The following is a 14,637-nucleotide window of genomic DNA, read 5'->3' on the forward strand; positions in this document are numbered from 1 at the left end:
CTGGCACTGGACGGAAATGCCAAACCCTCCTAAGAAACTCCTGCCCAGAGAACACCCATAATCACTTCACTTCCTTTCTTGACCCACGTTCAGTATGCGGAGCTCAGTATACCATTGTACCTGTCCTCAACAGAGTAACATTCCATGAGATACTGTTTCCAAACACTGGCCCTCAAGTCAACAAACCGTCCCTCACACATTTCCCCAATACCTCCGGGATGGGGACGATGATTCTATCTGCAGCTGACACGCACTGATGACAGCGTGTAAGACCTGGCATAGCTGAGGAGTCTCACTAGGGAGAGAAAATGAAACATCAGGTTCCTCCCCAACAGCACTCAAAACTGTGCCTGCTCAGGCTATTAACTAAGCCATAGTCAAGCCATGAATCAGCTCTGCCCTAATTCCATTCACCTTAGAGACTTTAAAAAAAAAAAAAAAATCAAGCTATAACCAGACTTTCACAGATTCTAATGAGAATACTTTTATTGTACACATATCATACACACAACAATTATTTGGGGAACATTTACAGGCAGAGTTCAATTCCGAATCTCCGTTTCACCCACACACACACCGTCCTGCACACTCACCTTAGGAGCAGCCCAACAGGAACGAGACACAAACTTATTGCTTTCTGAACAGAGAGCTTCAATTAAATAGACTCTTCCAAGCCAAGAACAGAACCCAGCATCCTCTTAATCCTCAATACCCTGTACATATATGAATAAAACCTTACGGTGCATTATAGATTACCCCATCACCATTCAAAGTTAATATTAAAATTGGATCACATGTCTCAAAAAAGCTGTAAGAAGTGCACCACTATTTACAGACCCCATTAAATTATGCATAAATAAAATCTGTACACTCAACACACTGTTTCTTAAAATACAGACCCTCCACGGGGACTTGGGGTTGGGGGGACAGGCAGCAACAAATTGCTTCGTGCCTACCCTTTTCAAGTTTACTCGAAACATCTGAAATAAATATGCAAATAAAGCTTCAGTACCTTAAAGGAACATGTCGTTTCAAAGAGCCTCCCATTTGAAGAGTTAACTTTCAAAAGAGGATTTTTGCTTTGTCCTTTTTAAAAAAAAAAAAAGGACAGGGCAAAAATCATCAGCAGGCTTGGTTTCTACAAGTTTCCTAAAACCAGAAGGCCCCCTTTGAACACGGGGTTTAGAGTGTGTCAAATATCACCTATTAATTAGTTGCTAAGCAGACAGACCCATTACCTCCTACCAGAAGACTTGATCTCTGAAGAAGCTAGATACACACTTTTCTTTTTTTCAAGGTAAATATTTAGCAGAGACAGAAACCAGCCATTACCTTAACACTGAAAAAAATAAAAAGGTATTGTTGATCTGTTGATCTAGAGCACATCAATTTGACATTTCAATGGCTAAGTGTGTGGGTCTGTTAGCCCAGGCAATGTATTTAAAAGATTCTAAAACTTGTAGCACCACTTTCAGAGAAGGAAAGAATGGGGTTCAAAAAAAAAATAAAAGCTTAATGAATAAAGAGCCAGTACGTGTCACCTTCTGATAATAGGTCCAAAGTTAGGAGATAGCTCAGCGCTAGAGAAACAACTAAGGAATCCAGGAGCGGGGGTGATCGCTGCCGATCCGGAACCAGTGGAGGCCCTTTAAATAGTAAGGTAGGTAACAAACTCTTCCCCCAGGCCAAGAGGGCTCTCATCTGTGCGGTGGAGAAGGATTCTTGCAGTCCTGTTCCTTCCAGACTCTCCGAAGCTTTGTTCGTCCCAATTTTATTTCCTGTGCTTCTCCATTTTCTCCAGGGTTTTGTTAGAATCAGCTGGACTCTGGTCTCCGGGGTTCATGTAGGATTTGTCTATGACAACCAGGGCTTCTTTGATGTAGTTCTGCAGGGCAGACACCGCGGCACAGATGGCCTGGCTGCCAAACCCGTGGGTAATCAGGCTGAAATGAGACAAGCAGTTCTGTATGTTCGTCTCCAAGACTGGGGCGGAGGACCTGCTGGTCCCATTGGGTGTCTGGTCTCGGTTGAGAAGTTCCGTGAATTCTTTACACACTTGCCTGTGAAGACAGTCAATTGACTCCATCAGTTCCATCTAGCTCCTTACAGGTCAAGGGCACAGAACCAACTACCCGTGAGGACGACGCCTGGGAGGCAAGCAGAATTGCTTCAACCAAGGAAGGAGGCCTGGAATTCTAATAGCCAACTGCTGCACTTAGCACCTGCTCTGCGCCAGGCTCTGCGTTATGCTGTTTTAAAGCACTATCTTATTTAATCCTCACTGCAATTAGAAAACATAACAGGATTAACCTGTTAACTGGCCAAGGTCATCAGGATTGGTAAAAGTGGTGGGGTCTGAATTCCAGCCCATGTGCTTAAGGGACAGTTTACCTTGGTACAAGCTGGTTCCAATAAACAAATTCCTTGAGGAACCCAGAGAATGAAGCAACCCCCTGAAACTCTCCCTCTTGACACAGCCTGGTCCATTGCGCTCTCTTCTACCCCGTTTCCTGGCTTGACTAGTTCTGCTCCATTTACCACGATTTTAAAATCAACTTACTGTTGGTTTCTATGAGAAAATCCACAGCTGCATTAAGTCCTTTTTGAGACAGTTAATTTGCCCACATCTACAAATTCACCCTAATCTTTACATTTTAAAAACAAAAGTCTTGCTATCAGGAGGCAGAAGGCACACAATCTCTCTTTATGGGATGTGACAAATCGGGTTTTCAACACATTTTGAAAGATATGCAAACACAACAATGAAAGGGCAGCTCAACTATTTTGAGCTGAAGAACTAAGCAATTCCAAAGTCCTCATGGCTGAGTCATGCACTCTTCTAAATCATACAAAAAGTTAATGGATTTGACTTTGTAAAAGAAGCTTCCTTGCCATTTTCTTTTGCTATGCCCCAATTTATTTCAAGGCTATTTCTTTGTTGAGCCATCGGGACTGTGGAGGGGGAATCCTCTGAACCTCAAGGTCTGGAGCATTGAGTCATCATTAAATTCAAGTTCAGATACTTACTGGGCTGCCAGTAGCATATTCTTCCTAGTTGCCATCTCATTTCGTCCTCCCAGATGAGGCCTGGTTAAATATTCTGCCACTGGTTTACTAGGAAATTCGGCTTCACAGACGTAGGCAAAGTCCCTAGCCAAATGAACAGCTTCCCCTAGAATAATCAGCAACAGGTTTTAGGATGGCTGTGATCAATGAGGCCAAACTAGCCTTTTCCTGTCTCCTTTTTTTTTTTTAAAGTCTCGCTCTGTCACCCAGGCTGGAGTGCAGTGACCGGACCTCACTGCAACCGCCACCACCAGGATTCAAGCAATTCTCCTGCCTCAGCCTCCGGAATACCTGGGATGACAGGCATGCACCACCATGCCCAGCTACTTCTTGTGTTTTTAGTAGATACAGGGTTTTGCCACATTGGCCAGGCCAGTCTTGAACTCCTGGTCCCAAGAGATGGCTTGCACTAGCAATTAGAGGCATGAGCCACTGCACACGGCCCCCTTTACCTCTCTTTCTGGCGTTCATTGTCTAGCAGTCACATTGCAAGCAAGAATGAAACCATATACAGGGCAGACAACTCAGCTGGTAGGTAGAACTTTCTAGGGATTCTCAGTAGGTCCTCCACCCCTAGAATAGAGGGTGGAGAGCACACAATTTGAGCAACAAAGACCCTGAAACTTTTTTTCTATTCTTTACACTTATTCCTGGGTTAGACCCTGAAACATTTAACTGCACAGTCGTCAGCCCTCTGTATCTGTGGGTTCCAAATCTGTATTCATCCAACCCCAGATTGAAAATATTCAGGGGGGAAAAATGAATGGTAGTGTCTGTACTGAACATATACAGACTTTTGTGATTATTCCCTGAGGGATGCAATATAGCAACTTTTTTTTTTTTTTTTTTTTTTGAGACGGAGTTTTCGCTCTTGTTACCCAGGCTGGAGTGCAATGGCGCGATCTCGGCTCACCGCAACCTCCGTCTCCTGGGTTCAGGCAATTCTCCTGCCTCAGCCTCCTGGGTAGCTGGGATTACAGGCACGCGCCACCATGCCCAGCCAATTTTTTTTTTGTATTTTTTAGTAGAGACGGGGTTTCACCATACTGACCAGGATGGTCTCGATCTCTTGACCTCGTGATCCACCCGCCTCGGCCTCCCAAAGTGCTGGGATTACAGGCTTGAGCCACCGCGCCCGGCCTATAGCAACTATTTACATAGCATTTACACAGTATTAGGCATTAGAAGTAAGTGATGCAGAGATGATTTAAACTACAGCAAAGGATGTATGTAGATTATATGCAAATGTGACATTTTGAACAGCCTCAGGTTTTGCCGTGGGTCCTCCAACCAATGCCCCATGGATACGGAGATGAGTAAACTTGAGAAATGTTGACCAGTCCACGGCTCAGCAGATAATCAAACATACCCACGTTTTCTCTTCATATTAAGTAGTATCGTTTGAGGGAAGCAGGAAAATGTAAGGGCTATAAACATGTTTGACCAAAGCAAACTGGTCACTTCTCTACAAAACAGAGACAACTGTCTGACACCTTACTTTCTCCTTCCTTTCTTTCTAATAGTGCCCTCTTAAGAGAAGGGGGCAGGATCTCCAGAATGTTTCTTTTAAAAACGACAGAAGGGGTGTGTTTCCTAACTACCAACTTGGAGCACCCTTCCCCTGTCCGAGTCAGTGAAGAGCAGAGGGAGACACCAAGGGAGTTTTCTCCCATCCTGGAGGTGCCCTTCCCCGGCTCCAGGGTGCAGCACTGGCGAGCGTTACAAAAACCCAGATGGTGGAGGGGCCCCCCGGGTTGACTGAAGCAGCCTTGGAGAGCTATTATTCTGGAACACACTTTCTTATTCAATCACCCTGCCTGGCTACCAAGAAACCCCAGCAGAACCGCGATTCTCCAGGCAGGCCAGCTGTTCTCAGACAGGCAGCTCCTTTCTCCTGCCCTGACCTCCAAAGGCACTCGTAAAAGGTAGAGCAGGGACTCTGCCAAGTCTCTTTGAGCACGGCAATCACGCCATCAGAGCAAGGAAATTAAGTCTTCAAAAGAGGGTACTGCTCCGGGAAGCCCGCTTCTCCTTGGCCTCGCCTGCCCATAGTGAGCGCCCTAAGCCTTTCTCAGCGCCCAACTCTTCCTGGGAGCAGTAACAACGTGCTTTGTTTTGTTTTTAAAAATTTATTTTACTTTCCCTTCAGCTCTTTTAAAGGTTGTATTGCATTCTTGGCTACCGTCCAGGCTGGAGTAAAAGGGCCCCCCATTCAAGAAACTGAAATGCCATGTCCTACTATCTCAGGATTGGCGAGAGGAGCTTGTGTATGGGCCACGGGTTCCATTACTTTTTTCTCTGGATGGGAGGAAAGAAAAGAATTGTGAATCTGGCCAGTCGTATTGTATACAAGAGGTTCTCTTCACTGACCGCGATTCCCAGCTACAAAATAACCACAGCCACAAAAACCAGAAGCGGTCCTTCTGCTCACCAATAAGTAACCAGTTTTTACTCAAAGCGTACCAAATGATCAGCTGTTATCTTTCAAAAACGGGTTCATTAACAGGACATGCTAACACCCCTAGGGTGTGGTTTCTTAGGTTAGGAAAACCAACCAGTTTCTCTCCAACATTGATTCTCTGGGGAATACAGAAGAGCCTACCTGAGCAGCCAGATATTTAAATGTTAACTTTTTCAATAAGATTACCGTGATTCATTGCAATAAACTTAGAAGACAATTCCAATTGCTTTCATCTCTACTCACAACCAAGTTTTAAGAGTTGTTTTCCAGCTTTTCTACAAGAGTTATTAAAGACACAGGCACAAATTTAAAACATCACAAACCCAAAACAAAACCCCACTGACCTTCTACTAAGGATGTCAGGAGAGTCACATGAGCGGCTTTCCGTCTCCCGGCCGGAAGATTCAACCCAATCTTGTCCAACTTCTCCCGCAAGGACCGGCCCCCATTTTTCGATTTGGCTCTAAGAAAAAGAAAAATTGACTCTGGCTACTCTCAAAAAAAAAACACACACACTTTAAAAATTAATTCTAAACTCCTAAAGTGCTGCTGTCAAAGCTGAAATCTACCAGACTGTCTACTTCACAGTGAACCTTAATGAAAAGCGATAGCAGAGTATTCTTTAATTAATCCCCATAAGATACAAAATCAATCTTTCCTAGCAACAAACTTTGTATCACAAAACATTTCAAATTGTACGGGGGCAGATACATTTTCACTTGTGAAACTGCAGCACCCTCACAAAAACTCCCTGGGGAAAAAACCCACGGTGCTCCCCATCTTCCCTCAATACAGATGCTATCACTTCATACGTGGGGATCAAATTCTAACCAAATGAGATTTTGTGAGCGCTGTTTTAGCACTTCCTCCTCCATTTGGCACTTTCTAAAAGAGAAGAAATGTACTAAAAACTCTAAGCCGATTAGAATTCAGTGTTAGGCATAAAGTCACATAAATGTTAAAAATACCTCCTGGACCTCTGATACATGTCACCTTCAACTACCCAACCACCATGCCCAGAATTGTTCCCCAAGTACCTTCTGAGAACACCTCCCAGTAATGAGGCATTTAAGCATTCAGGCGGGGACAATCGCCTCTGCACTTCAGCCACTGTCACTTTGTATTTAGAAGTAGAGCTGAGGAGAGACAATCTTCCAGGGACTGAGCAGAAGACCTCAGTGGGGTTCATTACGGCCCCCACTAGCTCCTTCTGACAGGGGAGGTTCAGAGGGTTCTTGGTCATGGAAATGGGACCTGTGAATGAAGGTCAGAGCTGGCAGTTACAAGAGCTGTCTCTGAGCAAGAGAGACCTTTTCAAAACCACTAACCAAAGCTGAAAGTGATCTTTAGACAAGCATCGTTGCACACCCTGATCAACTGCAGGCAGATTTTTTTTGTTTTGTTTGAAATAGAGTCTCACTCTGGCACCCAGGTTGGAGTGCAGTGGTGCGATCTCAGCTCACTGCAGCATCTGCCTGCGGGCTCAAGTGATTCTCCTGCCGCAGCCTCCCAAGTAGCTAGGATTACAGGCACCCACCATTATGCCCAGCTAATTTTTGTATTTTTAGTAGAGACCAGGTTTCAACATGTTGGCCAGGCTGGTCTCAAACTCCTGACCTCAAGTGATCTGCCCACCTTGGCCTCCCAAAGTGTTGGTATTACAGGTGTGAGTCACCAAGCCCAACCATGGCTTTTAAAAATGTCTTTCTAGCCGGGCGCGGTGGCTCAAGCCTGTAATCCCAGCACTTTGGGAGGCCGAGGCGGGTGGATCACGAGGTCAAGAGATCGAGACCATCCTGGTCAACATGGTGAAACCCCGTCTCTACTAAAAATACAAAAAATTAGCTGGGCATGGTGGTGCGTGCCTGTAATCCCAGCTACTCAGGAGGCTGAGGCAGGAGAATTGCCTGAACCCAGGAGGCGGAGGTTGCGGTGAGCCGAGATTGCGCCATTGCACTCCCGCCTGGGTAAAAAAAGAGAAAATCTTTTTCAAAAAAAAAAAAAAAAAAAAAAAAAAAAAAAAAATGTATTTCTAAAAAAGCCCCCTACTTCAGAGACAAATCTAATCTGACATTCACAACTTAACACCTTGGGAAGTTAATTAGTTAAGATCCCAAGCTTGGAGGGTTTTTCTTTTTTCTTTTTTTCCCCTAGCCCCTGCTGAAATCTATTTAAATTAGAACATTTGTTTTCAGAAGACTACTTCAATGCTAAATAAACGGTGAGATTTTTCCCCACTCGAACAACCAAATCATAGGACTCACACAGATTCTTTGCCAAACTTTTCAATGCAACTGATCACAGTAAATTTAATCATACAAACACGTTTAAGTTTACTAAAAATTTTTAGTCTTTTCTAAGTTTTTCTTTAAAATTTTTTCCCTCTAATCTATTTAAGCAGTTCAAGTAACAGAATATAACTACCTTCAATTTAGGACCAGTCCATTTCCCAAAACAGTCACAATGGTAATCCTATCAGTAAGTAACTTAATTTCATAAACCACTCACTCACCAAGTAATCCAATTTTCCAAATCCCCTTCTCCACCATCTGAAAACGCTCCCTCTGACAGATCACTCACTCTAAGCTCTGTTCCTTTTAGAGCTATTTATTTGGTAAGCCAAATTGCTTCAGAACTTTTCTTGCAGGTCAGAATTAAGGATGTTTTCCATATACGTATTTGAAATCAAAAATAAAATCACAACTTAACAAAATTGTTACAGAACCAACCACTCAACCAAGGTGTGACTGTGATTTTTGTTGTTGTTGTAGCATTTCAAATTAAATCAGTGTTCACTCGCTCTGGAAGACTTTCTCTCACACTGTGAAATACACACTGGAATTCAAGAAGTAATATTTTTCCAAGAAAAAAACTAGGCAGTAACAAATCCGGAAATTAAGAGAAACCTCCTAAGAGGCCGGAGGGAAATCCCCTCTTCTTACTCCTAAAATCTAACCCATGAATCCCCTCCAGTCCCTTCTACCACAAATGTCCCACGTTGGCCAAATACCCCCAAACTTGCCAGTCAATTTCTCAAGCCCAGACCGTGTGACCAGAGGAAGACGATGCCACCTGGCCACTTACCTTTTCGAATGACTGACTGATCGTGCAACAGCAGGTGCTGGTCGTCAACGTTCTGGAGGAGAAAGGACAAAATTCCCCTTTAAGTTCGGAGGAGCCTAGAGGGGTGCGGGGTGGGGGCAGATGGCCGTAGGGAGAACTGGTCCGCGCTCACCTGCACCTCGTCCATCTGGTGGGCCATGTCGTGGAGCCCCAGGTTTTCAGCCAGGCCCGCGGCATCCAAGGCGTGCGCATGGGGCAGCAGCAGGTCGGAGCGGCGGTAGGCATCCCTGCGGGCGCTCACCGCACCCGCCTCCAGCCCAGACAGGTGGGGCAGCAGGCCGGCCGGGCGCCCGTGGTGCGAGGGCAGCCCCGCTCCCTCCTGGCTCTGGCGGCCGGGCCAGGCCTGCTGCTGGCTGCCGGTGGGCGCCGGCTGGTGCAGGGGGTTGATGGCGGCGGCGTACGCTTCCCCCAGGTGCGAGTAGGGGTCGGCCGACTGCGAGTAGGCCAGCTGCTGGTAGGGAGGGGGAAAGTAGGGTGGCGGCTGGTATTCGGCGACTCCAGTGTGGGAGAGGGGCGGCGCGGGACTGTAGAGGTGCTGTCCGGCAGAGGAGAGGTGGGGTATTCGCGGGTTCCCATTGCTGCTCCCGTCGTGGCGATCCTGGAGAAAAATAAGTAAGTTTTTAAAAAACAAAAATGAAAATGAAACAGGAGACCTCGTTAGTCCGAAACCCCGCTACTGCGAACTGGCCGGCGTCGCTCGGCTGCGCGGTGCGCCCCAGGGGACCAACCCCACCCTACCCCGCGGAGGTTGCCCAGGGTCAGAAGGTACCCGGGGGCAATGTGCCCCGAGGATTTCGTTGTAAGCAGGGTGCGCAGAGGGAGGAGAGGTGATGAAAGACCTGGGGAAACGAGTTCTCAAAGCCGGGCGGCAAAGGTCTGAGCGCTGCTCGGAGGCCCGAGGCGCTCGGAGGCGCCAAGCCCGAACCCTGGGTCTCGGGACAGAAAAGGTCAGGGACGGAGCGCGGGTCGCAGGAGCTGGACGCCTGAGGCAGAGCGCTCTCCCGGAGCCCGCCCATGGCGCAGGAGCTACCGGAGGAGGTAGCGCGGCCGGCGCGGATAGAGCGCGCCGCGCGGGAAGTGCGCACCTTCCCCGCCCCAGGGACCCTCCCTTCCACGCCCTCCGGACAAAGACCTCCGGGCGGCCGGCGCTCGCAGGCAGGGCCCGCCACCCCGCGCCGCCCTGGGGAGTGGAGGGCGGCCCTCCCTGCTGGCAGGGCCCAGCCGAGGGGAGTAAGAAGTGGGAGCACCCTGCATGGCCACGGGCAGTGTTCTCGCACATCGGGGCGCAGAGGGGGCATGAAGGACCCTGGAAATTGGGCAGCCTTGCCCGCGCACGTCCCCTCGCCCCTGGGCGACCCCACTTAGTTTCTAAAGGATGCATCCTCATCTGCCCAGGGGTCTCGGGGAGCCGGGAACCTGCAGGAACATGGCGCTGTCGCCTCCTGGCGGAAGCGCCCGGGCCTGCGGGCTGGGGCAGCCCCTTCAGGCCCCGTAGGCGCCGTGAGCTCCCGCGAGTCCGTGGCCCGGGCTCCACGCTCCCAATGCCCCGGAGCTCGCCTCGCGCCGCCTGCGTCTTCTTCCTCTTCCCGCTCGCCGCCTCCCTCCCTCCCACTCTCCGAAACTCTAGCTCAACCTGTCCGACAGGCTGGAGCACTCGCGAGCGCTTACGGCCGCAGCTGGCCTCGGGCCCCCCCCCTCCACAAATTCCCCAGCCCCCACTTCTTTTGAAAGCCAAACTTCGGTTGTTTTCGTGCTTCCCCGAGGAGTTAGCGGGGCAAGTGACAAGCCGGCCTTGGAGGAGTGTCCGCCAAGGTGTCGCTGGCAGGTAGCCTCATCTGACCCCTTTGGACAGAGACTTCGTGCGTAAAAGCCACGTCTGAGGGTTGCAGACAGGGCGCTTTTCCGAGAAAACGGGAAGCAGGGTTGTTTGCTGCTTAGGAAAGCGCCAGGTAAGCTGTATAGGTAAGCTGTGTGGGTAGGATCTCCCATTCTCTTTCCAGGCCTCGTTCCCGAGGGGAGGCCACTTAGGAAAAGGCCCTACACAGGACAGGGGCCCCACAGAAATGGACTAAGAAGGGGTCCAGAGAAGTGGATCCCGTCCCACCGAGAGGCCAGGGATCCTGTGCCCTCGTCCCCGGCCTCGGTCCAGCGGCCCCCAGCCTCACCGACTGTCCTCGGCGGGGCGGGGCTGCACCCCTGAGCCCCAGCTCACCTCGCAGTCCTCTTCGTACTTGACATTATCGGTTATTTTCCACAACATGGCGTCCGACGTCCCCCAAAACAGTCGCCAGTTAAATCCAGGCTCCCCCCAGCCCCCGAACGGTAAATCCAAAATCGGGGTCACGGTGGCCGGGCGTCTGCCGCCGCCCCCGCCGCGCGCGGGTCTTGCTGTCCTGGTCACTGGACGCACATCGGCGGCTCTGCCAGCGTAGATGCTGCTGGCGCCGCGGGTGTAGAGACCGCTGCCGTGGACCGGGAAAGCCGCGCCCGAATCGTGTGTCCCGGCGATAGCCGGGGGACCGGAGCGCCTTAATGAGTAGGAAATTATCATAACTCCTCCCCGGGGGCTGGCGCGGAGGCCCAAGCGGCGGGCGGAGCGGCCCCCAGCCAGTCCCAGCCTAGCTCCGCCCCGCACCCCGAACCTGGCGCGGCGCCGAGCCCCACGCGGCGAGGGGCGAGGAGCAGAGTCAGTGGGCGGTGCCTCGATGACAGCCAAGGACCTGCGAGACCTGGGTGCCCCCACGCGCCTTCCTTCAGTCACCTCCACCGTACGCACACCGGATACTGGCAGAGCTGGGGGAGGGGATCCAAATACTGAAACCCACCCCTCTTTTGCCTAAACTGTCTTGAACCCCGTCTTCCAAGACAGTCACCTGGACTTAAGAAACTGCCCATTTGGGGCGCGCCTCAACAACCGAGATCCGTCTCCTAAAAACACATGCTATCCCACCTACCGCGCTGAGACGTAAGGCTTGAGCTGGGATCATGCAGCCGGGGCCCCAACCCGCCACGAGTCTCCCGGTTCCCTCCTTTGGCACAGTACGGTCCTGCTCCCGGCCGGGAGGAAGAAGGAAGGGACTCCTCGGGAGTCTGCCCCAAGGGCCTCAGAGGCAGCAGAGGGTTCTACCAGCCCAGGAGTCGCAGACAGCGGCGTCTTGTCGCTGTCGCCCGAAGCGGCATCTCCTGAGGCTGGTTGAGGCCAGGCGCGGGGGGGGGGGGGGGGAGACTGAGCGCCCTGGACCAGCCCAGCGGCCCTGCCCTGCCCTGCCCCGCGGAGCACCGGCTTGGCAGCTGCCTCGGGCATGCTGGTCACTCAGAAGCCTCTACTTACCCTGGGAAAGAACCGCCGGGCAGGAATAAAACCCTAGCGCCACGGGTAAGGTGGGGGTGAGGAGGTGCAGGAAGTGGGGAGAGAGCGCGCAGAGAACCCTCGACTGGAGAGGTAGACACCCAGATTCCACAGGTGGAGGCAGAAAACGAAACTTCCTTCCACACAAACGCTGCTTCTGTCCCCTTCGTTTCTTGCCACCCAAACTTGAAAGCAAAGTGCAATATTAATTTTTAAAATTTAAACTAACGAAGTTCTTTGGCCCAGTTATTATGCAGCAATTCACTTCCATGGTAAGGGAAAACATCGCTAATTCTCGAGGACGTATTTTGTTGGGACGCCCAAAATCCAGCTCCCTGGGCTGGATTTAAACATTCCGAGGGTGTTAGAGGAGGAAACTATTTCGATTTGATACTGAATACGATTTTGCAATCATCAATGCGTATCAGTACGGTGCCCGCACCTGGAGTGGGCTCACTCACCCGTCCACAGAATGGTGGCAATCCACTGCCTCGCTGTTCCTTCTCGGGTTCGTTTAAACTTTAGCATTTATTTAGATCCAGGTGGGCCTAAAATCAAATAATAATAATAGGCGTCCTCCAAGGGAAACTTTCCCCCGGCCTTAAATAGCAGCCAAATCTGAGGTGATTTTCCGACCAGATGCGAGAACAAAATCTGGAAGTTGAAACCACTGAAACTTTTCGGCCACGCATGTCTGCGGGGCTTTGCACTAAGGAGAACAGTGCATATAATACACACAGGATCCTGACACTTCGGTCCCAAAACAGGCGTCTGGTGTAAAATAGTCACCGCAGAAGCAGCCCTCCTGATATTAGCGGCGGGAGAGGGAGACACCTGCCAGAACCAAAACTCAAACCCAGGCCCGCGGGCCGGATCCAAGAAGATGGGGTCCTAGGCTCGCCAGAAGATGGCTGCGGCGCCTCCTTTGGGCGCCTGGGACTCCCTGAGGGATGCCGTTGGGCTCTCCGGCATTCTGGGCCTTCTAGCCCTCAGTTTTATTCTCTGACCCAGTCTGATGTGAAGCTTGAACAAGTTGTCTCGTCTGTGCTGGCAACTTTACCCCTAGCACGCTGGGGCCCGGAATGGGCAAGAAGGAGCTCATCCTTCATCCCAGGCCCTGGCTCTCCTTTCCTGCAGCAACACTCGCCAAAGCGGCTCGAAGGAACTGAGATGCCTCCCCGTCAGCGGGCGTCTACGCAGGAGGCGAAGGGAGCAGATGGGCATCGAGGGCTCCCGCAGCGCCATTCCCTGGCCCCAAAGGACCCAGAGGATCCGGAACCTCTTGGCAAAGGCCATTCATTCCCAAGAAGCTTCCCTGACCCCGGCGCTGCCCCCTCTCCAATGGGTAAGCGCCGGAATAGGAGCGCAACCTCCGCGCCCTCTGTACGGAAGGCGGCTGGAGCAAATCCTCAGTCTTGGCACGGAAGACCCTTCCCGAATACACAGACTCTCGGCCTCAGGGCCGTCACCCAGCCACGCGCAAGCCCTTGTCAGGGTGGCGGAAGCCTCAACCCTTCTTTTCAATTTTTCTGCTCAGCTGAGAGCAGGGAACCGATGACTCCAGCATCCAACACAGCCTCGCTCCAACGTCCCCGCCCCTTGTCCACGTGAAGACGCGGACTGCGTGGCCGCGCTCAAGACAGCGGGCGTTGGCGTAAGGGGACCCCTCGGGAACCCTGGAGGCCTCCCAGCTGCCTGGAGAGGGGGGTGGAGGATTGTCGGGGGCTCCCCTCTACCGCCCCCTAGGCAGTCTAAACTCACATACTCTCTGGAAACCCTGGACCCACGCCCTTAAGAAACCACGTAAAGAGGCGGCCAGGCGTCTGCAAAGACAGGAGCGCCCCGACAGCGCCCCGCTTCCAAAGAGACGCGGGCAGGCTTTGGAAAACAGGGCTCCGGGCCCCAGGCCTGAGTCATCCGCCGCCCCTGCCCCCACCCCAGATCGAAGAAGGCGGCCAGGCGGGTAGAGCTGGATTCGGGCAGATCTGCGACTCCTCTTCCCACCCCAGGGAGGGGGCGCCCGAGCAGAAGGTAGAGGCGCCGGAACAGAAGGCGGAGGCCCCGGAGCGCCTTCGCAGACTCCGCGCCACGCGCCGAGCGTTTGTCCCGCCCCTCGGGACAACGTGAGTGCTGGTAGGGACCTCAGTACACTGCAGGCACGCCAGGATAAAGCAGGGTGGAAAGGCCGGAGCCTGCAGCAAATCCAGCAGGAGGGGGTATTCGCGCCCGCCACGCTCCCTTCGCGGCACTGGCACCCACTGGACCGACATGGCGTCAAAGGGCCCCCAGAACTAAGTCCAGTCAGGGGCACGCCCTGGGGCACCACAGGCATCAAGTCACAGCCACTCCGAAGTAATTACAAAAATGATCGTCGTTAACAACAGATTTTTTAATAGTGCGCAAAACGGCCGCAGCAGAGACGCCTCTGGTATCAGTCCGACCAGGCGCGGTTTACCAAGCTGCTTCTTTGCGCTCGCATCAGGCCGCGTGCTCTTCCTTTAGAAGCTTTTTTTTCAAACAGACAAAGTGAGGCGCGAAGCCGAGGGGCTCACAGGTTCCCAGGCTTCTGAGGAGGGCTCGTGACCACGTCAGCCCCTGAGCTCACTGGCACAGCGCTCGCCCAATGGAGAATTCGTGG

The 14,637-nt window shown here is 51.6% G+C and overlaps 1 protein-coding gene across 1 annotated transcript; it reads right to left on the reverse strand.

Moving 5' to 3' along the window:
- Positions 1–459: 459 nt before the first annotated feature.
- TFAP2C (transcription factor AP-2 gamma) lies at positions 460–11,178 on the reverse strand. The gene is made up of 7 exons (XM_032257216.1): positions 10,863–11,178; positions 8,763–9,248; positions 8,612–8,663; positions 6,565–6,781; positions 5,872–5,990; positions 3,028–3,172; positions 460–2,060 (listed from the first exon to the last, which is right to left on the reverse strand). The coding sequence occupies exons 1-7, from the start codon at positions 10,908–10,910 to the stop codon at positions 1,772–1,774; spliced, it is 1,356 nt and encodes a 451-aa protein (XP_032113107.1). The 5' UTR covers positions 10,911–11,178; the 3' UTR covers positions 460–1,771.
- Positions 11,179–14,637: the final 3,459 nt, after the last annotated feature.

Source organism: Sapajus apella, unplaced genomic scaffold (assembly GCF_009761245.1).
Source record: "Sapajus apella isolate SASKATOON/1434 unplaced genomic scaffold, GSC_monkey_1.0 scaffold96, whole genome shotgun sequence".
NCBI lineage: Eukaryota > Metazoa > Chordata > Mammalia > Primates > Cebidae > Sapajus > Sapajus apella.